The sequence below is a fragment of the Lissotriton helveticus genome, chromosome 3_1 (assembly GCF_964261635.1).
Source record: "Lissotriton helveticus chromosome 3_1, aLisHel1.1, whole genome shotgun sequence".
Lineage (NCBI taxonomy): Eukaryota > Metazoa > Chordata > Amphibia > Caudata > Salamandridae > Lissotriton > Lissotriton helveticus.
The window spans coordinates 1092033707-1092058980 of record NC_136061.1 but is presented as its reverse complement, the minus strand read 5'-3'; the positions used below and the strand labels follow the sequence as shown (position 1 = coordinate 1092058980).

At 43.4% G+C, this 25274-nt stretch overlaps 1 protein-coding gene across 1 annotated transcript in view; it reads left to right on the top strand.

Moving 5' to 3' along the window:
- Positions 1-25274, top strand: part of TBR1 (T-box brain transcription factor 1) — a 70471-nt gene that overhangs the window by 7121 nt on the left and 38076 nt on the right. The window contains exon 5 of the mRNA XM_078683856.1: positions 3357-3418. Within this exon, the coding sequence (XP_078539982.1) occupies positions 3357-3418 (62 nt within the window). The remainder of the gene's footprint in view (positions 1-3356; positions 3419-25274) is intronic.

The window sequence follows — 25274 nt, the reverse complement described above, 5'->3', positions numbered from 1 at the left end:
AGAGAACGACCTGTCCGCTGGGCGAGGCCACTCCGGACAGCAGCATTTCATGCCCGATGAGAACGGTGGGCGCCCCGACCAGCGGCACCCACTCTACTAATCGGTCTGAGCTCCTGAGCCCAAATGTACACATACTGTAGGGTGAGCGGCATTCCCTGTGAGGCCGCTGCTGCCTGTGATTCGCCCAGAGGCCGTTGGAATGTCTGCATCCTGACAGACCGGTTGTGTGACTGGCCCTGCACCGACCTTGCACACATTTCAAAGGCTCCGGCCTGCCAGGGATGTTCAAATATAGTTCTAAATATGCGCGTGAGGAAGCAATGCCTCTACCACATACAAGCTGTGTCTCCTGTTATACATATGCATCCGCAGAAGTCGTGCTGGGAAATATTCTGTTAGGGGTGGGCCATGACAGCGAGGGATGCTGAAGACGTTTCGGCGACTCCCCATCTCACCCCCACCCTTTCCAATCTCCCAGGAATGGCTTTGTTAACGAGTCTGTTCCGCTTGCCTAATGATATATTGTTTTAACACGACGAGAGGCATCCCAAAGTGTGTCTGATGGAGAAAACAATGTGTACCGCCATCAGAGCCATTTTGGATCAGAAACAAAAACAAGGCGTCTTAATATGGCTCCGGACTCTAAATATTGAATTCACCAGCTCGGTGACTGGCAGGCGCGCCTACGGCTCCTGGCAGGTCCAGCAGACGGCAGGCTTAAAACCCGGAAGTTGGTGGGTGCCACCAGAACGGGGCGTCGAGGAGCTGTCACACTGGCAAGATAAACCGAGCAGTGCCCCTCTAGGAGCTATTGCACTACAGTGCGACCAGAATGGGCCAGCTAGGGGCTTTCATGCGGATAGTACAGCTGCTAATAGCTATTCTTTTTCAGCGCAGCCGCAACAGGGGCTGCTAGGAGCTATACCACAGACTAGCTCAACAGAGTAGGTCCGAGGAGCTATTGCACCACAGTGCGAGCAGAGAAGGTCCGGTAGGAGCTATCGTGTTGATAACACAACCAAAACAAGATACTGGTGCAAGCTAGCCCTCTATAGTGCGACCAGAACAGGGACTGCTAGGCGCTATCACACCAGCGTGACCAGCTGTTACTAGCGTTCACGACGACAAGAGCAACGGGAGAAACCATCACACTGACAACACAACCAGCACAGAGGCCGTGAGGAGCAAATCACTCCACACATCAACCGGAGGCGGGGGCTTCAAGGAGCTATAGCATTAAAAACACAACTAGAACTAGCAGTCACGAAGAGCTATGAACACAATAATATTTAAAACAGGGCGCTGGTAGGAGAGATCACACCGCAGTACAACCTTCAGCCTCCCAGGAGCTAGCATACAAAAACAAACTAAGCCCGGCGATGATGGGGTGAATTAACAGAAGATTAAGGACTGGAGGCCGCCGAGAGCAAATGCGCCTGCAGAGTAAATCGAGCAGGGCCTGCTAGGCGCTATCACACCAGAGTGCAACCAGGCAAGGCGCACTCACAACACACACAAAAACACAGAAAAAAAATCGGGGTTCGGGAAGAGGGGTACCTCCCCGAGCCGGTGCGGTCTTGGATCGACATTGCAGGCTAGCACTGCAGCCGACACTCACAAAGGAAGTTGAAGAGACCGGTGCACACTGTAGAGAGCCACCCGACTCTGTCATATGACCCCTGACCCTCAGGCGTGCACGCACGCAGCCCTACGGCTGAGCGCGCCGAAGTGTATACATCAGAGGGGTCGGGAGCGCTCGAAGCCCATCGCCACACCAGTGACCGGCCTCTGTGTGCTTCTTATTGATTCCGCGGAGCCTACGGCCAGCGCCGACCCTGCCGTACCCCGCTCAACACCAACCAGTCCTGGCCGCAACACAGGTGGTGGAAATGCTGGTGTAAAATGGGCGACCTACCTAATCTGGACTCGGCAGTGCAATCTAATCAGAGCAGGATTTGGGGGCATCTAAGCGCTATTTCGGAACATGGGGCTTTGAGGAGCTTCTGTTCCCACATACACCGTTATTTACAGAGATAGTACCGGACCGGTCTTATGTACTGCTACCTTTAATAACAAATAAAAATAAACATGTTATAAAACACGTATTTTTTTTAAAATAACACCCCACTCTTATCTACAGTCACAGCCCCGTTAATATGCTCAGCCAACCGTTTTAATTTTGTGGCGTAAGATATTCATTTACGCCTGAAGATCTGAGCTGTTCTTTCATCCAAATAAACTAATGGTGGTAAAAAAAATCCCCCATCTAACCAGCACCCCTTGTACCCTTCACTCCAGTCCCAAAGCGGGCGCAGAAGCCTGCGCAGCTCTTTGTTCTCAGGTATTATAGCGCCCGGATTTTGTTGAATGGTTTCAAATGTTTCAGCGCTCACTAAAGCCGAGGAACGCTTCGTGTTCGCGAATGCATTATCCTGTGTGAAATTGGACCCCAAATCCTCAAGGCGGCATTCAATTGGGCTTTAATTCGCAAGTTAATGCCAGTATGTTTAGTTTTATTCAATCCCTAATCCGTAATACATGACAGTGACGTCACCCGATAATGATTACTACCGTTTACTAGAAAAAAAGCTGAAAATGTTATTATTGTGGTTACCAACGAATATATATATATATATATATATATATATATATATATATATATATATATATATATATATATATATATATACATATATATATATATATATCACTGCCATTGTTAGTGTCTGTATGCCTCTGCACACATTCAATGAAAATATACATTACTTTCAATGTGAATGGAAGAGATATTGCACCTTTTTCGCAAAGACATACATAAACAGATAGATAGATAGATAGATAGATAGATAGATAGATACATACATATATTTCGTGTCTGTTTATCTTGTAATATTGTGTCAGTACGTGTAAAAAACGGCGTTGCTTCTTCCACTTTTATTTTACGATTTATTTTTAACGTATTTATATAGTGTACACTGTGCCAGTTGTAAGGTCATGCAGAGGTGATTTTGATAGTGTTGAATATCTATCTATCTATCTATCTATCTATCTATCTATCTATCTATCTATCTATCTATCTATCTATCTATCTATCTATCTATCTATCTGTGTATGTATGTATTTGCGAAAAAGGTGCAATATCTCTTCCATTCACATTGAAAGTAATGTATATTTTCATTGAATGTGTGCAGAGGCATACAGACACTAACAATGGCAGTGATATATATATATATATATACACGAAGTTGTTTTTTCTTTATGTGTTTTCTCGGTGATTTAATTGTAAGCACAACTCTGAGTTAAAAAGTCATGTTTAGAGCTTGCATTGACATGTGTCATTATTATTTTTTGGGCAGATTACACAATTGAAAATCGATCACAACCCGTTCGCAAAAGGCTTCAGGGACAACTATGACACGTAAGTAAAGCGAAAACGAGGTGCGAAGAAGAATCACGAGCCTAGCGTTGGAAGAATTTCAAAACAAAAATATAACCAAATAATGTTTGTGAATCAGTGTAGGTGTATTTGTTGACTGATCGAGGTGGGCAGGGAGGGCGATTTCACATCTAATTCTTGCAATGTCCACCAGGAAGGAAGGCTAGTCTTCACCAAATGCTGTGACACGAAAAGCTACAGTTCATATTAACACCGACTTTCGTCCGTGGTAATGGTGGGCGGATGAGAAACCGAGGGTAGGTTCCTTCGTTGCCTTGTACTTCTCCTAGCGTACCCTTTGTTTTTTTTGTTTTACCATGAATATACTTGCTGCTGCTATTTCAAAATGCAGCTTTTGGTAATAATCAGGTATCTTAGATCAAGAAGGTCATTGCTGCGTCAATTACGGCAGCGGAAACGACGCGGAAGTAAATTGACGAATTACCAATCTATGGCGTGGACCGAGACCACCGAGGCCGTGGCGAGATGTCACTGAGAGAGGAGCCTCTCTCCACAACTGGGCAGATCTCGCGCGACTTAAAATTCAATAACACCTTAATAAAAACATCCCCTTTCGCTGCTGCAGCGGGGCGGGGTGCAGCTGTTTTACCGTCTTTAATGGAGGCAATTAGAAGCGACAAACACATATTGTTTTCGAGTGGGGAAGGCTGCTCGGGTGGTCACCTGGACATGTATTAATTGGCCCCACCGACCAGCGCAAAGCCCGGGGGCCCGGCTCATGTTTCTTGGTGTTGTGTTGTCCTCTTACGCTAGGGGGCCCCGAGGGGCGCCCCGCCAACCCTCCCAGGTGTGCTTTACTCACTTGCCCATTAGGGCGAGAACATCAAAGCAGGTAGAATCAGATGGCTCGTGCAGGGCATTGTGCCACCGCTCATTGGGCTGGTGCCACCCTTGTGGTACAAACCACACACTGACCGTGGCAGCCGAGGGCAGGCCAGGATGCCCGTGAAACAACCCGCATTGCAGGAGTGGGCATTTCCAGAAACTACACTCTGGCGGCTCCCTCTCTCTGTCTCCAATGAATCCAAATGAATGCTCTTTTTATTGCATAACATACATGTGCCCTGGTTGAGGTTTGCATCTTTTGTAGAGTGTGTGCGCGTGCATATCCTGTTTAGAAGAATGCAATGGTATAAATGCCCGTATTTTACAAGGAACATGAAGTTACAAATATTTCACTGGGTTTCATCACCTTAATGACAGCGCACAATCTGTCCATTCAGCTTTACCGATGACCACTGTTTATAGGCATTCTATTCCATTCCAGGCAGTGCCTCTTACTAGCCGGACAGTCAGAGGAGCGCTTCAACCGAGCGCTCCAGTCCACAGGCAGAATGTGTGTGTGTGTTTTTAAGAATGTGCTTTTAAAATCAAAGCAAAGGGTCTCCTTGCTAAAAACCTCCATCATCTGTTGAATAATTATTCTTTTCAATTGACAATCAATGTGTAAACCCAGGGTTTCTTTTTTCTTACTGTTTTAAAAAACTTACTGCTTTTATATAACTTCTCACTTAAAAAACAGTCATCTTTTTCATTCTAACTGCCCAAACTAATATATACGGTACAATATATGTGTATATATTTGTATATACAATATATATATATATATATATATTCAAAAATAACGTGTGTGTATATATATATAACGTGTGTGTATATATATATATATATATATATATATATATATATATATATATATATACACACACACACATAGACGTTATTTTGGAAAATTTTAATATGACCCTTTATTACTATCTCAAGCTTCTGAGCATATGTCGAACCTTCAAAAACTACAGTTCTATGATGCAAAGCAAGACATATGCAAATTAAAAACAAGATATATATGCCCTAATGAAATCCTATGCACGAAAGGATGTTTTGCAAATGTTTGAGCAATATCAATGGATATATATATATATATATATATATATATATATATATATATATATATATATATATATATATATATAGATAGATAGATAGATATATAATGTATACACTGTTCTTGGTTGCTTGTAGTAAAATAGCTGTGGTTTTACAAATTATTTGAGAAAATAATATAACACGTGAGGGTTATAGGATAATGGTTGGTCAACTATTGCCCTTTGGAACATTTTTCATTTACATGTCCCTGCAGCATCCTCTCAGTATATATGTGTATATATATATATATATATATATATATATATATATATATATATATATATATATATATATATATATATATATATATATATATATTTGTTCCGTATGTTGTTTTTACCTTGCGTTAAATAACGCCCTACCGTCTGTAGTAAAACGAATAGACCACAACAGTTAACTTATCTCAGTATCTGCTGTATTATTGAAAATGATTTGTTTTTTATCAATCGATGTTTACGACGCACGTTTTATGATTGTGACCTAGTCGTTGTGGCATTGCTGCCACGTTCAGCTGATAGAAAGGTACTTTACGTTTTTTACAGAGTGATTCTGACTGAACAATTGAGATTGATTGTTTTGAGGCTTGGGGAACAAAAAACGATTCATTTAGTTTATTTCCTAAGTCATGAAAAGCTATTTTAAAGCTTCAAAATGCTTATGCCGCCGCTCATTGAGTGAAGGTCTTTACTAGTTGGTTGTCTTTTGTGTTAGTAAAGGTAATGGAAAAATCGTCACTGATATGAGGCGCTTTTGTAAAGATGTTTAAGAAGTATATGATGTCATTAGGGGTTTGATGGGTGTGAAGCAGTTCGTTTCCTCTGTTCGAAGTCCGGCTAAGAATCTGCTTCTGTCTGACCAGACGATTTGGGTTTTGTGTACCTTTCATGTTAAAAAAAATGCTGGTGGAGCCCGAGCCAATAATAAATTGGATAACTCTGCGATGCTTTGATTTATTATTGAAATACAATTAATTGTTTAGAAGAAAATCAGAAGCTCGTCTGATTATTTAGACTTCTAGTTCCTTGAAATGCACAGCTCAGGAATAACTCCGTTTCCTTGAACTAAGGCTTGTTAGAACACAGCAGTTTGTGTAATAGTAGCTAAACAAACACACACTGGATTGGCAGACTGTCCTACTTGGATGTTTGTTGTCTGTTTCTTGTTGTTGTTTGACTATGAAAGCTAAGGGGCTTATTTACAAGTACCTTGCGCCGCCGGTGCGTCACTTTTAAAGTGACGTACCGGCGGCGCAAAGGGGCTTGTAAGTTCCTAAGAGTTTATTTCGTGTTTTGCTTCAAAGAAGACTTCGCAAGATACAGATTTGCATTGTGTGTGCAGGCGACTATGGGTTGCAGGGGAATTGTTTCTAGTACATCCTAGCTGAGTGAAGAAGTGAAGGCTAGAAGTGTTTCCTTTGAATTTTTAAATGATGCCATAAAAAGATATACTTTCAAAAATGACGACAACAAAAATCTGAAGTTACATAACAGCTATTTTCTGAAAATGTTATGTTGTGCCCTCATTTAGTCATGGTGGGGGGACTTTTATCCTATTTACAGATGCGTGATAATGAGTTTAGTGAACGAGTCACTCAACTCCTTGCTCTGAGGCGATCACAGATAGGTAAAGTGAGGGCTAAAGAGTGATGTCACCCGTGGTAGTCACTGCACATTCCCTCAGCTGCTGTAGCACACTCCACACTCCACATGCCCCCAGCCCACGCCACTTACCCACACAGCACACCACATGGCCAGAGCTTCCCCCTCAAAACCAAAGCACACTTCATATGGCCAGCCCCACGCATAGACCACACGCTGCATGCCCACATCACACACACACACACACATGCCAAGTCCGCACAACACATGCCCACAGCATGCTCTTCAGAGCGAGGACATCCTTCACATGTCCAGCCCACATTTCACATGGTCAGAGCTACCTCCTCACACCCAGGTCACACTTCACATGCCCAGACCCCGGACATGCCCACATCACACACACATGCCAAGTCCGCACAACACATACCCACAGCATGCTCTTCAGAGCGAGGACATCCTTCACATGTCCAGCCCACATTTCACATGGTCAGAGCTACCTCCTCACACCCAGGTCACACTTCACATGCCCAGACCCCGGACATGCCCACATCACACACACATGCCAAGACCGCACAACACATGCCCACAGCATGCTCTTCAGAGCGAGGACATCCTTCACATGTCCAGCCCACATTTCACATGGTCAGAGCTACCTCCTCACACCCAGGTCACACTTCACATGCCCAGACCCCGGACATGCCCACATCACACACACATGCCAAGACCGCACAACACATGCCCACAGCATGCTCTTCAGAGCGAGGACATCCTTCACATGTCCAGCCCACATTTCACATGGTCAGAGCTACCTCCTCACAACCAGGTCACACTTCACATGCCCAGACCCCAGACATGCCCACATCACACACATATAGCAAGGCCACACAACACATCCCCAGGTAACACTGCTCAGCACTTCACACACAGAGGTAACAGTCTGTACGACTGGACTACAGTCCAATGCTGAGCCTGTACTCCACAAGCCCAGACCACACTCCACGTGCCCACACTACACACCCAGGGACCAGGCTTTTTGTGGCAAGGTGACACTACACATAACTAGTCCACATGTTGCATGGTCAGACCCCTCTCAAATGGACGAGGGTGCACCCATAAGCCTATGAATGAATTAAAATGAATGTGTAAAGTGGAGCTGATGCTTCATAAGAAGCACCTTGACAAAACTACAACTTCTGGAACAAAAAAGGCTTCAACTAGCAAGGGCATAGTGACCCACTCGCTATACCAGTGTAAGCAGGGGTGCTACTGGATTACATTGTTTTATGGCCCTTCTTAACACTTAACTTTGGCTCGCAGTTGATCGAAAGTCAGAAGCTAAAACTAATACATTTCACAAGAATACTCTATGATAACACAACTGCGGAATGGGGACCAAAAGAATACCTAAAATAGCTCAAAACACTGACAAGGGAAAGACAACTTGTTAAAATGACAAAGAAAAAAATGTAGAAGTCAATAGAGGGAGATAGCACAAAGGAAAGCAAGTTAAATGCAAATAATGAAGGAAGGAAAAAGAAAACATGAAGTAAAGAGGGTACAGATGAACAAAGGAAATACGGAAAAAATGTAAAAGAAGAAAAGAAAGAATGAAGGGTGGAAAGAAAGGGAGAGAGCAAATAACTAAAAAAAGAAAAATGAAAGGAAAAAGAAAGAAAGCAGGAAAATATAATGAAAGAACAAAAAGAAATGTGAGATAAAAGGGTGATAGATTGACCGAAAGAAGAGAAAGAAAAAATTAATGGAAAGCATACAAAAAGAAAAAATGCAAAGAAATTAAGAAAAAATGGCAGGCGCAACAGAGGAAGAAACGGATATAAAGAAGGATAGATAGTTGGAAAAAATATCTGATGGAATGAGAGAAGAATAGACGGAAGGAAAGAAGAATGGAAATGAAGAATGGAATATACAAAACAAAAGTAAGATGATGGGAAAAAAAGAATCACAAAATGAAAGAAGATGGAAAGGATGATTGAGAGAAATAGGTCAGTACAGGTACATGTGTAGTTTTTGACCAAATTCCTTTAAAAGCATGCTATAATAGTCATCAGTTTGCATTATATTCTGCAAGGGCACAATTCCCATGACACTTCATAGGAAGGGTTGGAATTCCTCACTTTACTCGTGCATTTATTGCTATATATGGTTCAAAGTGGGGTGTATTTTATTTTTCTGGCTACTCTCTTGTCAACTAGTCCTTATACAGGCTTTCCTTGGGGATAGACCTGAGAGAACCTGGTAAGGCATTCCAGAGGCTGGGAGCTAATAAAGAGAAGATTCTGCCACCTTATCCGGATTTTCTCACTTTAGGTACCCATAGCGAGTTTAGATTGGCAGAGCGTAGTGCCCTTAAAAGAAAATATCTTATGAGTCTGTCTTGGATATATCTAGGGCTATGTGTGTGAGCATATAACCCATAGCACTCCCCACATTACATGTCACAGACCCTGCCAGCAATCTGCAGAAACACATGAAACTTTACAAATCCACAACACAGTTATGCCCAGACCACACTTCTAACGCCCAAATCACACAGTAAAACTGACAACACTTTACATGCACATGGCACAATCCACATATACAGATCTTACACATGCTCAGTGGTCTCTTGGCATGCTCATGTCACACTCGACAGACTTGGGCTACACAACACACTCCGAAAACACATTTCCCATGCCAAGATCACATGCTTCATGCCAGACCACACTCATTAGCATTCTATGTTCTTCGTTTATAGATCACACTTCACATGGTCTGACGACACTCCACAGGCCACATGCCAAAATCCAGTTGGCATTCTGATACCACACTCTACAGTCAATCCAAATGCCCTGTTAAATAATTCCTTATTCCCAGACAATACTTTACAATCTCCAAAGCATACTCCTCAATACTCCAGCACTTTCATTATCTCCAGAGCCCTCTGCTCGGGAAACATCACTTACAACGAAACTTTTACAACGCACTACCATTACAACGCAGTCATTACAACGCAAACCATTACAACGCATTGCGCTGGGGGGCGCTCTAGGATAGGGAATATATTTAATTTACTATCCAACACCTTCCCTACTATCCACGGGGACTGGAGTTGGAATAGTAAATTAAATAAATCACTATCCAGCGCCTAAAAGCACTATGCGTTGTAAAGGTTTGCGATGTAAAAACCGCGTTGTAAAGGCAGGCATTGTAATAGCCTGCGTTGTAACGTCATACATCCCCTCTGCTCACACTTAGATCTCCATTCTAACGCCCAGGATTCATTTAACATACCCATACACCACTTCTCACTCTCACACATTACCCATTCACTCGGTTCACACTCCACCTGTTGAGACAACTCTCCACATTCTCGAAAAGTATTCCACATGCATTGTGCATGCCCATATCACTATCTGCCTAATACATTTATGTATAGACAGCTTTTCAGGAACACATGCTTCATGCTAATAATGCACCCCACATGCACAGACCACACACTACACGCAAAAATCAGAGTCCATGTAGCTAGGCCTTATTGTGATCTAAGTACACAGAGTTGTGTCATCACACGCAACATGCCTGTACCACAATCCACATTACACATGCATACTTTACAGGTTGGACCAACCTACACAAATCAAAAAGGAAACTTGTGTGCTGAGACATATTCAAATTTAAATGACATGATCAGATTATTTCCCCATGTCTATGATATATATCACATACTCAAACTGCCCTTCTAATATACATTGTCTGGGGAGACCCCCAGTCTGAGCCCCTTCCCTGCCAACTCAACCTAATCAATGACAAACTCAGTTTTCTGATTTACTGTGAGCGCACAGTGGCCATGTTTGTGCTACATCATCAACATAACATAGATTAAACACGATGTCGGTGTAAAACTTATTTACCTATTTCACAATACAGTCTTGTTGCCAAACCTCACACAACCATCTAACACTTCGTGGCTGTCTATGGTCAAAAACACACCGTATAAACACTTGTTTACATTTTATGTTCCATGAAGGATGTCAGATCACTCAGGTTAAAAGTCCCATCATTTTACACAGACCCCTCTCCAACACAAGGATACGACTAGCATTTGCAATGCCATCAGTTTTGCCTTTGGGACCTTATATGTATTTAGCTAAGCAGCACATTTGCCTGGGTGTTGAAATATCTACTGTTCTTTAACATGAAGGGAAAGTAAGCACCAAACTGCGTGACACACCAGGTATGGGAACACATGGAGAGAGATATTGCCTTTCAGTGGGAAATGGTATAGTCCAAAGCTCTGTTTTTAATATAAAATCAGGGCCTTCGGTGGTCATATCACTGAAAATACAAATATTGTCTACGGGTGCACGTGGAGGACAATTTCTATGGACTGGAATCTAAAGAATGCTAAATTGATTCTGGTATTTTAGTGATCTCTGCTGGTCGTTTTCTATCAAGAAAGTTAAATAGAGGCAGTTGCCAGAATAAAAAAAAAAAAGAAAGTCCCTCAGCAGAAAGCAATTCTGGAATTTTAGTGACCTCTACTAGTCGTTTTCTATCAAGACAGTTTTTAGAGTCAGTTGAACAAGCAGAAAGCAATTCTGTTATTTTATTGACCTCTACTGGTCGTTTTCTATCAAGACAGTTAAATAGAGGCAGTTGAACAACAAAAAAAGTCCCTAAGTGGAAGCAGACAAGTCCTAGGGCTGATCTCCAGAGCCTACAAAGTACATACACATTAAGTATATACTAAAGTACATACCAGAGGTCTCGAATGCTCGACCTAAAAAGGGGGCCATCCAATTTGATGAGACCAGGGTAACAGTACATGCTCTACACTGATGAACTGTGAACTTATACCCCCCAACCCGGCGTTAATGTCTCTGCAAAATAAAGATTGTGACTTGCATCTTAGTACTACCCCATACAGAAATTGATATGAGCGTATCTGTTCTTGAAAATTAATATTGTATGTGTTCAGCAGAGCAATAATATCCTTTGCCCTCACCCCCCAAACCACCAAAGAAGCGGCGAATGGCCAAATGTTGTCCTTGAAAAGGTGAGCACACAGATCAGATACATCCACCCAGTTACCTCCAGGAGGAAGCAGAACACTTTCTAATGGCACTTTTCCTTTAGTGCAGTACTATAAGTAACCCATGTGCTCAGGAAGAAAGAAAAAAGGGATACCCCGGGAATCTCAGGAAATAAATTTGTGCCTTGGGGCAGGACTCCGAGCAACACATATGCGGCCATGATGTGTCCAAATCAATTAAGAGGGACCACCCTGGGACTCCCAAGAGATAGCCTTTGGGCAGGGAAGACAGTGGTCAGGGGCTCTGGTGCGAGGTCCTCGAGGCACCCAGGGGACCTCTAACAAAGGGCAGGTCTAAAGAATGACATGCTACCACGCCAAACCACAGCTGCCTTGCTCTCGACTCCCTCCTGTCCTTGACTGTCTCACTGAAGCCTGGCCCTGCCATCATGATGGCCACCATAGAGGAAGATGGCAGAGTGGCAGCAGCGGCCCGTGCAGTTAAGAGGGGTTGGGTGGTGGGGGGGATTCCAACAGACTTCAGCGAGGGAACATTATTTATTTCATTTTCCCTCATGGTCGTCTGTCGAACACTCCCCCCCCCCGAACCTGGTCCCACCTCCTGTTGCTGCAGAGTGGTCCTGCTCTAAATACCCCGCCCGGCTAGCTCAAGAGCAGGCGTAGCCACCATGCAACCTTCATGGACACCGCTTTCGGTCACTCGTGCTGCCAGAAGCCTCGCTGCCCAGAAATCTACCTGTTCTGAAGCGCTGACAGCTTGCTCCCCTGCCCAGCCAAACAGTTGTGAGAGTAGCAGAGGGACCGAAACACATGGGGGGTCTGCTCAGACGTCATTGCGCATGCCTGGAACACATAACATATGCTCAAACCTAGTGCTAGAAAGTAGGGTGATTGTACCAGGTACGTGCTCTGGCAGGGATTTCTGGCCAGATCTGGGATCCGACTGACCCAGGTAAACATGCTGAATTTGTCTTGGTGTCGTTTCCTGACACCAGGACACAATTAATTAGCACCCGCATGTTATCCACATTCCCTTCGGAGCAGCAATGTGCTGGTGGCATTAGGGCTTCCTTATATACAGCACAAGCTAGGCCAAAACAAAGGCATCATTTAAAAGGCTATCAGCCCTTCTTTTGTTTGAGTGAAATACTGGATGGTAGCTGTCTGGAGCCTTACACCTAGATGCCAAAGCAATGGAAGAAAATAAAGGCACACAGTATATTATCACTTCACATGCACTTTAGAAAAACTATGACTTGGAGGCAGGTTTTTTAATCGTGCTAAACTCCCTCTGTAAGTAATGTGCGTCTACTGTAAGAAAGCAAGATATAGCTGTCTGTATGACTTATTACACAAATATTGATGTATATGGAACCTGCTATTTTTGTATTTAATTCTTTATAGCACTCCCCCAGTGTATGGTATCAGAGCGCTTTACATCACATACAGAAACACAGGAAATAATACATGTGTGTAAATTAATGTACAGGAAATTTTACATAAGACAATGAGAGTTATACATTGTTGGAATCACAGAACATCCATACTTGTTCACATTATATGTCAAGACTGAACAGTCATGAGAAGCACAGCGTCAGGATACAAAATCTAAATCAATGGTTGTGGTTGTCTGTACTAATAAGACTTAATTACTTCTCAAAAGAACCCTTCTTTGCAATCTTACAAGAAGAACAGATTGAGAAAAAAACACAATAAGGATCTAAACCCATTATATATAGTTTGCATGCAGAACTTTGATGCTAGTAAATAGAGCACAGTCCTATATTAGAAGGAATGCAACTTATGAACTGCAAGTAGCAAAATTATCTCAGTGTCAAAAGCAGTAGCCCACTTACCTTCATAAATAAAAAACACATTTGCGGTCTGTATGCTACATGGTTATTGCAATAGGCACATTAGCCCTCTATGCTATTTTATGAGTCAAAACTGTTATGGGACAAATCACAGAACTCTTCCAGAATTGTGTTAACCACTGGAGTTATCTGATCACTATTATATTTTATTTATTTAAGAAGTTTTATATAGCGCTGGCCTGACCCTGGGGTATTGTAGTGCTTTACAGCAGATACATTACAGAGATTAAAAAAACACAAAACAAAAGAGCGACGCATTAACAGTGCAAGACAGTCTCAGTCTTCGCAGTCCTTTGAAGTCTTAGAGTTGGAGCAGTGCGAGGTGTCAGCTACCTGGTCCGATTGGTCCTATCGACTCCCTAGGGAGCGGTTGAGGAACAGGATTTTGAATTGGCTTTTGAATTTTATAAAGGAGGGAATGCTTCTGATGTGAGGGGGAAAAGAGTTCCAGATTTTGGAAACGCTTGCAGCGAAGGATCGATCCGCAGTTTTTTGTTTTCGAGTTTTTGGTGGGATGAGTAGGAGGAAGTTTGAGCTTCTGAGGTTCCTGGCCTGACCGGCTTTTTTGAGTTTTTTCACCAGGTATTTGGGTTTGCTGGTAAGTAGGTCTTTTTGCGTGAGGCAGGCTGTTCTGAAGCTAATCTGCATTTCGACTAGAAGCCACTTAAGTTCCCTGAGTGCAGGAGAAATGTGGTCGAATTTCTTCATACCGGTGATCATTCTGGCTGGTGCACGAAATGTTGTTTTGATGGGCGCCAGATGTGATTTTGGAATTCCTGAGAGGACTGCTTTCCCATAGTCCAGTCTTGACAGTACCAGAGTTTGGGTGGCCTGTTTGAGATCACTGGGCGGAATGAAGGGTTTTATTTTGTTCAGTAGTTTGAGGTTAAGGAAAGCACTCTTGGCTGAATTCTTAATGTGTCTGGTCATGTTCTGTTTCGGATCTAGAGTGATGCCTAGTGATTTGACAGATTCTGCTAGAGTGAGATTCCCATTGAGCGCATTGATGGCCTTTAGCCATTCGGCAATTTGGGGGTTCTCTTCCTTATTCGAGATGAGGAATGTCTCAGTCTTGTCAGGATTTAGTTTAGGGTGGTTGCATCACAGCCAGTGTTGAACATCTCTCAGTACGTCATTGAGTCTTTGAATGTCTCTGAGGGAGGTGGTTTCCAAATATATCTGAGTATCATCAGCGTAGAGATGGAAACGGATGTTGACTGTTATGAGTAGTTTGGTGAGAGGTTCCATGTAGATGTTAAAAAGTTGTGGGGATAGCACTGAGCCTTGAGGGACACCCTTGTTGACTGGGTGGAGGTCGGAAGCGAGGTTTTAGATTTTTACTTTTTGAGTTCGATTGTGCAGGAAACAGAAGAACCATTGGAGGACCACCTCGTCAAGACCTACTCTTTCTTGAAGAGCCCTAAGGAGAAGTTTGTGATCTACCGTATCGAATGCTGCCGAGAGGTCAAGGTGAATGAGGAGGCAGCAATGGTCAGAGTCTAGTGATCTGTGGATATCGTCAATGATGTTGAGGATTGCGGTTTCTGTGCTACAGCCTTTTCTGAAGCCAGATTGGTGAGAGTCCAGGAGGTTGATGTTGTCCAGGTGTTGGGTTAGTTTTTGGAGTACACATCTTTCTAGGATTTTGGACAGAAGGGAGTGGTTAGAAACTGGTCTAAAGTTATTCAGCTCCGTAATATCGAGGCCGGGTTTTTTCAGTGAAGGTGTGACTTGTCCCACTTTAAGGCAGTCTGGAACGACTCCATTTTTCAAGGAGCTATTTATGATTGTACACCAAAGCAGAGCTAGGGAGCGCTTCAGTTTTTTGGTCAGTAGGGGAGGAATGGGGTCTAGGACATGAGCTGAGAGTTTGGAGGTGGAGATCAGCGTGATTATTGAATGGGGCGGAAGCTTAGTCAGGAATTGGAAGAGGGACAGGGAGAGAAATCATGCATCCTGGATGTGATGCTCTTAGTGGGGTGTGCATTGATAACGTACAGTGAGAGTTCGATCTTAGTAATCTTGTCGTTGAAGAAGTTGGCGAAGTTGTCACAGAGTTCTTTGGACGGCTGTATAGAGGAGGTCACAGGCTTGGAGGTCTGTTGCCTGATAATGCTATAGAGCTCTTTGGGTATATTTTTCGCGCTGTCCAGCGCAGAGCAGAAAAAAATGGATTTCTTGTCTTTGATGTGATTGTTGTACTTCCTACAAGCTGGTTTGAGTTGTTCATGGAGGATGGAGGTAGGGTTATTCCTCCAGCTCCTTTCTTTGGTTCTTAGTTTTCTCCTTTCAGAATTGAGGTCAGATTTGAACCATGACCTGGACAAAATGGCTCGACTTTTTTTCAGCTTTAGGGGAGCTAGCTGGTCAAGCATAGCCACTAGCTTTGCGTTGTAACGCTCAGTGAGTTCAGTTGTGGAGAGGTGGTCGTTGGTGCAGGGAAGAAGCAAGCATATCCTTTCTTCAAGGACTACCATGGGAATCTGGGAGAAGTTTCTGGCCCATTTGGGGGGGTCTTGCATAGACATGTGTGAGAGAATTTGTTGGTTGATATGAAATAAGATCATGTGGTGGTCCGACTAGTCCATGGGGAGAATGTGATTGATTGTAATTGCGTTTCGTTGAGCGATGATGGCATCCAAGGTAGCTTCTTTGTAGTGCGTCTCCTCCATGCAGTATTGGGTTAAATTGTTGTCACAGAGGAGATTGGATAGCGTTTGAATTAGCGCCTTGTTAGTTTCATTCCACTGCAGGTTAAGGTCGCCAAGAATTAGGTTGTTGGCATCTCCGAGTGCACAGTGAGCGATCAGTTCAGATAAGTGTTCCCCGAATGCGGAGGTGTTGCCTGGTGGATGATAGAGAAGGTGGCAGAGCAAAGTTCCATTATCTTTGGTCTTTATGTTGGTTGAAAGGCATTCAAATGTGTTGTAATTGCATGATTCTATTTCCGTGATGGCAATGTTGTCTTTATGAATGATAGCTACCCCTCCCCCTCGTTGGTCTTTTCTGTCTTTGTTAATAATGGAAAAACCTGGGGGCACAAGCATGTCTAAGCATGGTGAGGAGAGCGAGTTGAGCCAGGTCTCTGTGATAAACGCAATGTCAATGTCCTCGGGAGGATGGCTTCTGCTAATTCAGTTGCATGCATAGACACCGACCTGCAGTTGATGAGCATGCAGTTGGTGGAAAGTTCTTTATTGCTGGGGTTCTTTCCTTTGGGCGCCCTAGGTAGGGTGGTGAGGAAGAGCAGTCTAGGGGGGTTTGTGCAAGGAAGGTCTTTTCGAAACCTGTGATCAGTTGGATCTTGGATTTTGGGGAGTCAATGGGAGGTGTGTCATATGAAGAGGCTAGATAGGCCGCTTCTTTTGATTATAATCCCCTCAAAATGGTTGGCCACATAATGATCTCTGCAGCAGATGTCTTAACCCTGTAAGATATTTTAAAATGCAGCCTCTTTGTGACCAGTTAAGAAATTTAGAATATATTTACTTTTACACACGTCTGTGTTGCCAGCTTCTTTGCAGCAGATTTGTTTTCTTCAAATAAATATATAAGTTGACTTTCGGACACTACTTTTCAAGTTCTGCTCCTCGAGACACTACCCCCTTTCTTCTGCCACACCTTGACCCCCAATTTATGGAGTACATTTTTTCCAATTCCAACACTGTTCAAACCACAAAACATCTGCTGGTGCCTACCTATATCTTATATGCTCTTACACTATATTTAGCGTGCCAGTCCACCACATGAACTCATTCCACATATACAATGGTGTAAGGGAAGCATCAGCATTTTTACACAGTTCACCAAAGTACAAAGAATGACCGCTACGCCACGGCCCCATAGACAATGAAAAGATGCATTTACTGTTGACTTTGAAATGTGATTTCAAATGTAATCACGAATCATATTGAAACAATTACTGAGCAGTGTTTTAGTGGGGTAAAACTATTTTGCAATATTTCACTGTATGTGTTCATGACAGAATATTTCTTCTATACTCAGTTTTAAGCAGTTTCAGATGTACAGGTCCAGTCTGGCTACATTTTCTTTTTAAATCTCATGTGGAAGTTCAGAGATAATGCATTTCCCCAGACTCATAAAAATCTGGGAATTTGCAACATATCTTTTTTCTTTTCTTTTCTTTTATTCTGCATACATTGGTGGCCATTTAATGTCTTCAGAATTTGAGAAAGCTGTTTTCCAGTTTCAGTTGTAGAGGTAGTGGCTTTCACACCATTCTAAGTGGGAAGGGTATGCCCAGACGTTGGTCCCATGCTCACTGTACCACTGGTTTCAAACTAGCCTGGCTGATGAGGGGTGATATCCCAAACCGGTCCCAGGATGCTTCTTTCTGGACGACCTAACCTGGCAGTTCGGGCTGGGCTGTTCTCATGGGGAGTAGGGTCAAGACTGATTTGCATATGGCTGGGTCCAAACTGGGGTGGAATGGTGAGCAAAGAAACAATGGATTATACCCAGATCTTTGACTGAGGGTGGATGTTTTATTTGTTCAGAGTAGACATGGCCTTGGAAAGATCAACCACCTTATTTCCTTCCTCCTGAACAGTAATATTTTCAGTAGGCCTCAGCTGGCAGACATGAGGAATTTCGTCTGACGGTAAGGAAAATACATTTTGCTAGGTTTTTGAGAGAGCAGGCAATGTAACACCTAAGAGGCAGAGCGTTTTGAAGGTCCCAATTTCATTTATTTGAAGCCAGTAGAGGTATTTCAGGGTAGGTGTGGTATGATTGTGTTGTTTCAGTCCAAGCAACAGGTGGGTAGCAAAGTTTTCTTCCCTCTGGGATTTTGCGGGAACCATTCTGGAAAGGGCAGTGTATTGGCTATTGTAGCAGGAGCAGCTGGTACAGGTAAGCGAGGTGGGGTGGGGGCAAGGGTGAGGGGAGTCTACGGATGATGACGAGAGCAAATAAAAAAATAAAACCACTTACCTTGCTTTCGCCACATCGCCGAGTCAGCGATGCGGCGAGCGCAAGGTAGTTTTTTTTTCCCTTCAAATTTTATTTACCCTCGTCGTTGTCTGTCGACTCAACACCGCTCTTACCTGCACCGGTTGCTCCTGTGTGGTAATCCAAGGGAGACATAACCACATCAAGCATTAGGGTAACATTCTGAGAGCAGTGCATCTATTAGTTGAACCCTCGGATTTCCTCCCACCCGTGTCAACAATACCACATAAAGCCCAAGACCTTCATATAGACACAGACTGAACTTGTGGCAATGGTGATCAGGTGGTACTAGTTACTACTTTATCTGGCAACCCCTCACATGTATTTGTCTACCTGGGCACCTGCACCATGTGGAGCTGCACCCTCCTTTCTCTACACAATTCTCTGGCTCAGTGGCACTTCTGTATACACAGCCACTAGGCGCCACCTGCCAACCATCAAATGCTAATGGCCCCCATTTTTCTTCACTATCCTCGGCCCCATATCTCAGGGCTGGACTGTTCCCATGAGGTACAGGGTCAGACTGATTTGCATATGGCCATGTCTGAACTGGGGTGGCAGAGTGGGCTAAAGAACGGTGATGGATTAAACACAGATCTTTTGACTGGGTGTGAGTGTTTGATTGTTTCAGATGCTCCATCCATTGCCACCCCCATTTGTACCCCTGTGAGGTAAGGAAGCATGCACCGAGTGGAGAGGCACTTGCACTGAAATTGTGTGCACAGTCAGGGCTTTCAAATCTCCTGAAGCAGGGCTCAGAACAGCACTGAATGCAGGACAGCTTCAAATTCTCAGTTTTAACCAAAATAACGCGTGTCCAGGCCGTCCAGTGAGAATATAGAAGTACATCTTGATTGACAGGTGCAGATCTACAAACCTCGGTGTGCAATCTCCTTTACGATGAACCTATGTTGTACACACATATGCAGTTACCCCCGTGTCTCTCACACAGGAAATGCGGTGTTAGAATCGTGAGAAAGACCTCTCCTACCAGACGTGTATTGTTTGACTGCATACACGTGTGCAATGGCAGACTCAGTACGTTAGTTGTATGTAAATGTAAATGTAAATGTAGTGTACTTGTATAGCGCACGAATCGACCCCAGATGAAAAAGAGACCCCTGTGTGGAATTCCCCTTACAATAGCTGTCTGTTGCATTCACATAGACATGCAGCAAATGTCGCTCATGCTGTGTGAGAGAACCATATCACGACTTCTGCACAATGTCTACCAAGCTGGCTGTGCGCTGCATGTACGAGACTTCTGTGCAATGTTTCACACGCTGGCTGTGTGTGGCATGTGCTCGATATCTGTGCAATGCCTCCCACACTATTGCATGTACTAGACTTCTGTGGAATGTCTTTCAAGCTGGCTGTTTGTGGCATTTACTATGCGTCCGTGCAATGTCTCCACCGCTGGTTGTGTGTTGCATGGTTACTAGGGGGCCCATTATGATGGCGGGCGGGCACCCTTGCGGTAAACGGGACCGCCCGCCTAAAGGGTGGGGGTCCCGATGTGGGCATTAGGATGCGCCCGCCACAGTGGCGGGTGCATCATGCATTAATAACATTGCGGCGGGTGGTATTCACACCAGCACCCGCCGCAATGCTATTAATGCTTGTGATGCATTTGCATAATCAAAGCGGCAGGCACCGCGCGGTACTTGCCGCTTTGATTATGCAAATGCAGGGGGGTACCACAGGTACCCCCCCCCGTGTGCACCCCCTACTGTCCTTCACTCTGGGGGCCCTCAGGGGGCCCCCAGAGTGAAGTCCACACGATGCCGCCACGGAAAGGCATTGTAATTTGGGCATCATAATATGGCTGGCGGTGTCTATATTATTCCTTTTCCGCCCCGGCCGCAAGGCGACCGTGGCGGAAAATCGGCGGATGGTCTCTCCGTCCGCCGAGGCCCCCCCGCCATACTAATATGGCGGGCGGGGGGAAACTAGAGATGATGGGGGGCGGATTGCCCCCGCCAGGCTGGCGGTGCCACCGCCAGCCTGGCGGAGGCAATCCGCCCGCCATCATAATGGGCCCCTAAGACTTGAGCGCACTGTCTTTCACACTTTATTTCACGTATGCACATCTAGATGTCTGTGGAATGTCTCCCACCCTGGGAGTGCGTTGTTTTACTCACTTTCTGCTTCATGTATGCATATCTAGGATTATGTGCAATGTCTCATACACTGGCCATGTGTTGCATGCATAGAAAGGCTTATGTGATTGTCTTCCACACTTTCTGCTTCATTTAAACATATCTAGACTTCAGCGCAATGTCTCACACACTGGCTGTGGGTCACATGTGTTATAGGCTTGTGTGCTTTGCCTTTCACCCTTTCTGTTTCATGTATGCATATCTAGACATGTTGCCCACCTGTCTCTATTTTACATATACATAAAGACGTGTGCGCATTGCCTTGCACACTTACTGCTTCGTGTATGCATAGCTGTGCAATTTCTCCCACGCTGTCCCCGAGTTGCATGTATATAAAGATGTGTGCGTTGTTTTTCACACTTTATGCTTCATGTATGCATATCTAGGCTTATGTACAATGTCCCCCTCGCTGTCTGTGTTACATGCATAGAAAGACGTGTCTGCGCTGTCCTTCACACTTACTGCTTCATATATGCATATCTAGGCTTCTGTGCAATTTCTCCCTCGCTGTCTGTGTTACAGATATATAAAGACGTGTGTGCGTTGTCTTTCACACTTTCTGCTTCATGTATGCGCACGTAGACTCCTGTGCAATCTCGTTCATGCTGGCGGACCCTCTTATCGCTCAGACGCGAGTAAACCATTTGGTGCAATTATTGGTATGCAAGCTGTTAAATACATTCATGGAATTGTGTGCAGTATCAGTCACACTCTTGCTTTGTATTACTTTATTCATGTAATGTAAACGTACTGACCTTTAAGCACTCTGCAAAGGGTATCTCAACGTTTCAAAAAGCGAAAGAACAGCACACGTTCAGATAAACAGCACCACACTAGAGCAGTGTTCAGGCAAGGGATGTCTGACATCAGTTTCGGACGGATCCATCCATGCCAGATTTTCAGGGTATCTTCCTGAACTAAGTGGCACATGCATCAAAGGAAATTGCATTCGCAAATGGTGCGAATCGCAAAATTCGGCCGTTTGCGAATGCAATTTCCATTTTTGGGATGCAGTAACATTTTTGTATTTTTCTCAATTTAAGAAATCGCAAAATTGCGATTTCTTAAATTGCGATTGCATTTAAGGAATCTCAAATTGAGATTCCTTAAATGCAATGCATCAAACTTTTAAAATTTGCGAATTTGCAAATAAGGGGAGCAAATTACCATGAAGCTGACCGTCATGGTAATTTGCGAAAACTTTGAAAAATGCACTAAAGTGCATTTTTCAAAGTTCCATTTCACACACACACATGAGTGTTCAAAATGTACTTCTAAGCAGATTTCAGGGGTGCAACAGGGTGTCCAACAGGGTGTCCTTTGGACACCCCTGCACCCTTGAAATTGCATTCTTAATTTGCGAATTTCTAATGGTGAATTGCAAATTAAGAATGTCTTTCCATTCATTCCTATGGGCCTCTAGGCCCGTAAGAATGGATGGGGAGGTATTCCTTAATTGCGATTCTCAATTAGAGAATCGCAAATAAGGAATTGTAAGAAATCGCTATTTTGTAGCAAATTCTTGATGCATTGCAGTTTGCAATTCCTTAATTGCGATTCCTTATTTTTCGCAATTAAGGAATCGCAAAATGCAATATTGATGCATGAGCCTGCTAGGGTCAGATGTAGGTATCCAAATACCGGTCGGTAACGGCCGAAAATACCGATATTCAGCCGTTACCGACCGGTATTTGGATACTGAGATGTAGGGGATGTCAAAATACAGATTCGGTAATTTTACCGAATCGGTAAATTTACTGATTCGGTAAAATTACCAAATCTGTATTTTGACATGTAGGTAGCACTTTAAACAGTGCTACAGGGCTTTAAGGATTCATTATTTACCACCAACTATTGGTGGTAAATAACGAATTCCTATGTAAATGCAAATATGTGCATTTACACCTGTGCCATGTGGCACACATACATGGCACACAAGCACTAATCAGGGGTGCAACAGGGTGTCAAAGTGACACCCTGCCACCCTTGAATTTTTCGGTAATTACCGAATCGGCCCATAGGGATGAATGGCAATTACCGAATCGGTAAATACCGATTCGGTAATTACCGAATCTTACCGATTTGGTAAAAAATACAGAAAATTTACCTACATCAGATTTACCGATTCTAAAATACCGAATCGGTAAAATTCGGTATTTTAGAATTGGTAAAAATGATTTACCTACATCTAGCCTTAAGTGTACAAACAGGGGGCCATATAAATCGTAGAATTGTGTTGCCCTTGCATCATGCCGGGTGACACTGCGACAACGCAATCCTTAAGTCAGAATTACCAACCCACACAAAGCCACCCTGTGTGGCCCTTCATGAATTGGTAACTCCAAAGCAGTGCAGAGCAGCGCAAGTCACAGCCTTGCATTATTCTGCGCCGGGAAGGAGTTACATGGGCGGAGAGTGGGTGTTCCACGCATCCACCTATGTACTATGGCTCATTTCCAGATTTCCCAAGACTGGTAATCCTGTGAATGCCCAAAAATTTTATGCCTTACTGATGGAGGAACAACAAGGAGAAATGTTTTTATTTCCCCTTGTTGTTTCCTCTTTCTAAGTGAGCTACAGAAATGCAGCACACTTAGAAAGAAGAAGCAACCATTTGCGCCTCCATCAGGAAGGCATGCAAGGCATTCTGCAGCACACTTAGAAAGAAACAAACACAACACCTCTAAACATTGTTTTTGTGCAGGAAGGTGTCTCTTTCTGCACAAAACAATCCTATCTGCAGCGCAGGCACCCTTGCACCATGACACAAGAGTGCCTTCATTGGCACTAGGCAACACTCCTGATAGAAATGGCACATTCCAGCCCTCTCCATTTGACAAGTTTTCTTGCTGCATTGGACTGTGTCAAATGATGTTAAATCTGCCCTAGGGAATCTAAATGGGATTTATTACAATTATGGTTATTATGTAAGTGGGAGGAGATCTTAAACCCCTGAGAACTTTAGTCCAACTCCAAACCAACTGGTTTAAACAGACAGAAAGCTGCCTTGGAGTTCTTCAGAAAGTAGATTTTTTTAAAGATAAGTGAACTGCGAAAATCGTAAGGGTTGAGAGAACAGCCAGAAATTAGGATTACTCATAGAAATTACTCACAGGAGGAGAGGCTAATGTGAGGGGTGGAGGGTTTGTAAAAATACCAATTTGTCATCTACTAGAACAGACCGGACCAACATGAAACAATATTGAAAAATATGCAGGGATTATAGACTGTGGAGCTGTTTCAACACCATAGGAAGGGAGCAGAAAGCAGGAGAGCATGGAAAAGGGAACAGGGAAGAAAAATTAGGGTGAAATTGGGAGATGACTTATTATCACAGAAAGGACCTGAATACAGAATCAAGAGGAGATGAAGGATTAGGCCTGAAGATTGCCGAGTAAGGTGGTACAGTAGTCCAAATTCGAAAAGATCAGGGTAAATATTCTGAATAAAGAAGAAGATATTTACAAAATACTTTTTCTCTATTGACTTAATCTGAGTGCACCTTCCCCTTTGGTCTTTTCATGTTTTTTTTAAAAAAAGAATGTGTTGTTAACTTTGTAGGTGATGATTATATGTGTTTTATTAAAATGACAAAGAATTATGCTTTGAGAAAAAAACAGATGGATACCACAATGCCATTCACTCTCATTTTGAGTACACTGACGAAATAAGGTGCAAAAACTATTCTTGTCAATGCGATTTGCCAATTGTGTTGTGTTGGTTTATGCAATTGTTTCAGAGTTTAACCTATCTATACATCTAGATCTATACTGAAAAAACATAGGGTGAAGTGACGTTATAGTTAAGAGTTGGAATGAGACATGAGCTAAAGTTAAAAAAAACTAAAATGACTTAAATACAGCACTTATCTTTGAGTCAACTAACTATAAAATGTGCCCCCACCATGCACTGCTTATCACCTTAGATATTATATCATTCATGAAATGGTAAATTACATCATTGTTGACATCACTGATTATATTTAAATAACAGCATTGATGACATTACTGATATGGTCATTTAATAATTAACTTAAATTGATAGTTGAATCTTCAGTCAACCCATGCACCCAAACCTCGACGAGCACTCATCCCCTGCTGTGCATCGCCCTTAGCCAGGTCCTGAGCCCAACCCACCATGTATGTCTAACCTCCCAATCAGTGTGTATGCTTAAAGTCCACTGGGGCCTGGTCTTTGGGCACACATTGCCACCAGCCACCCACATAAGCTTCTGTG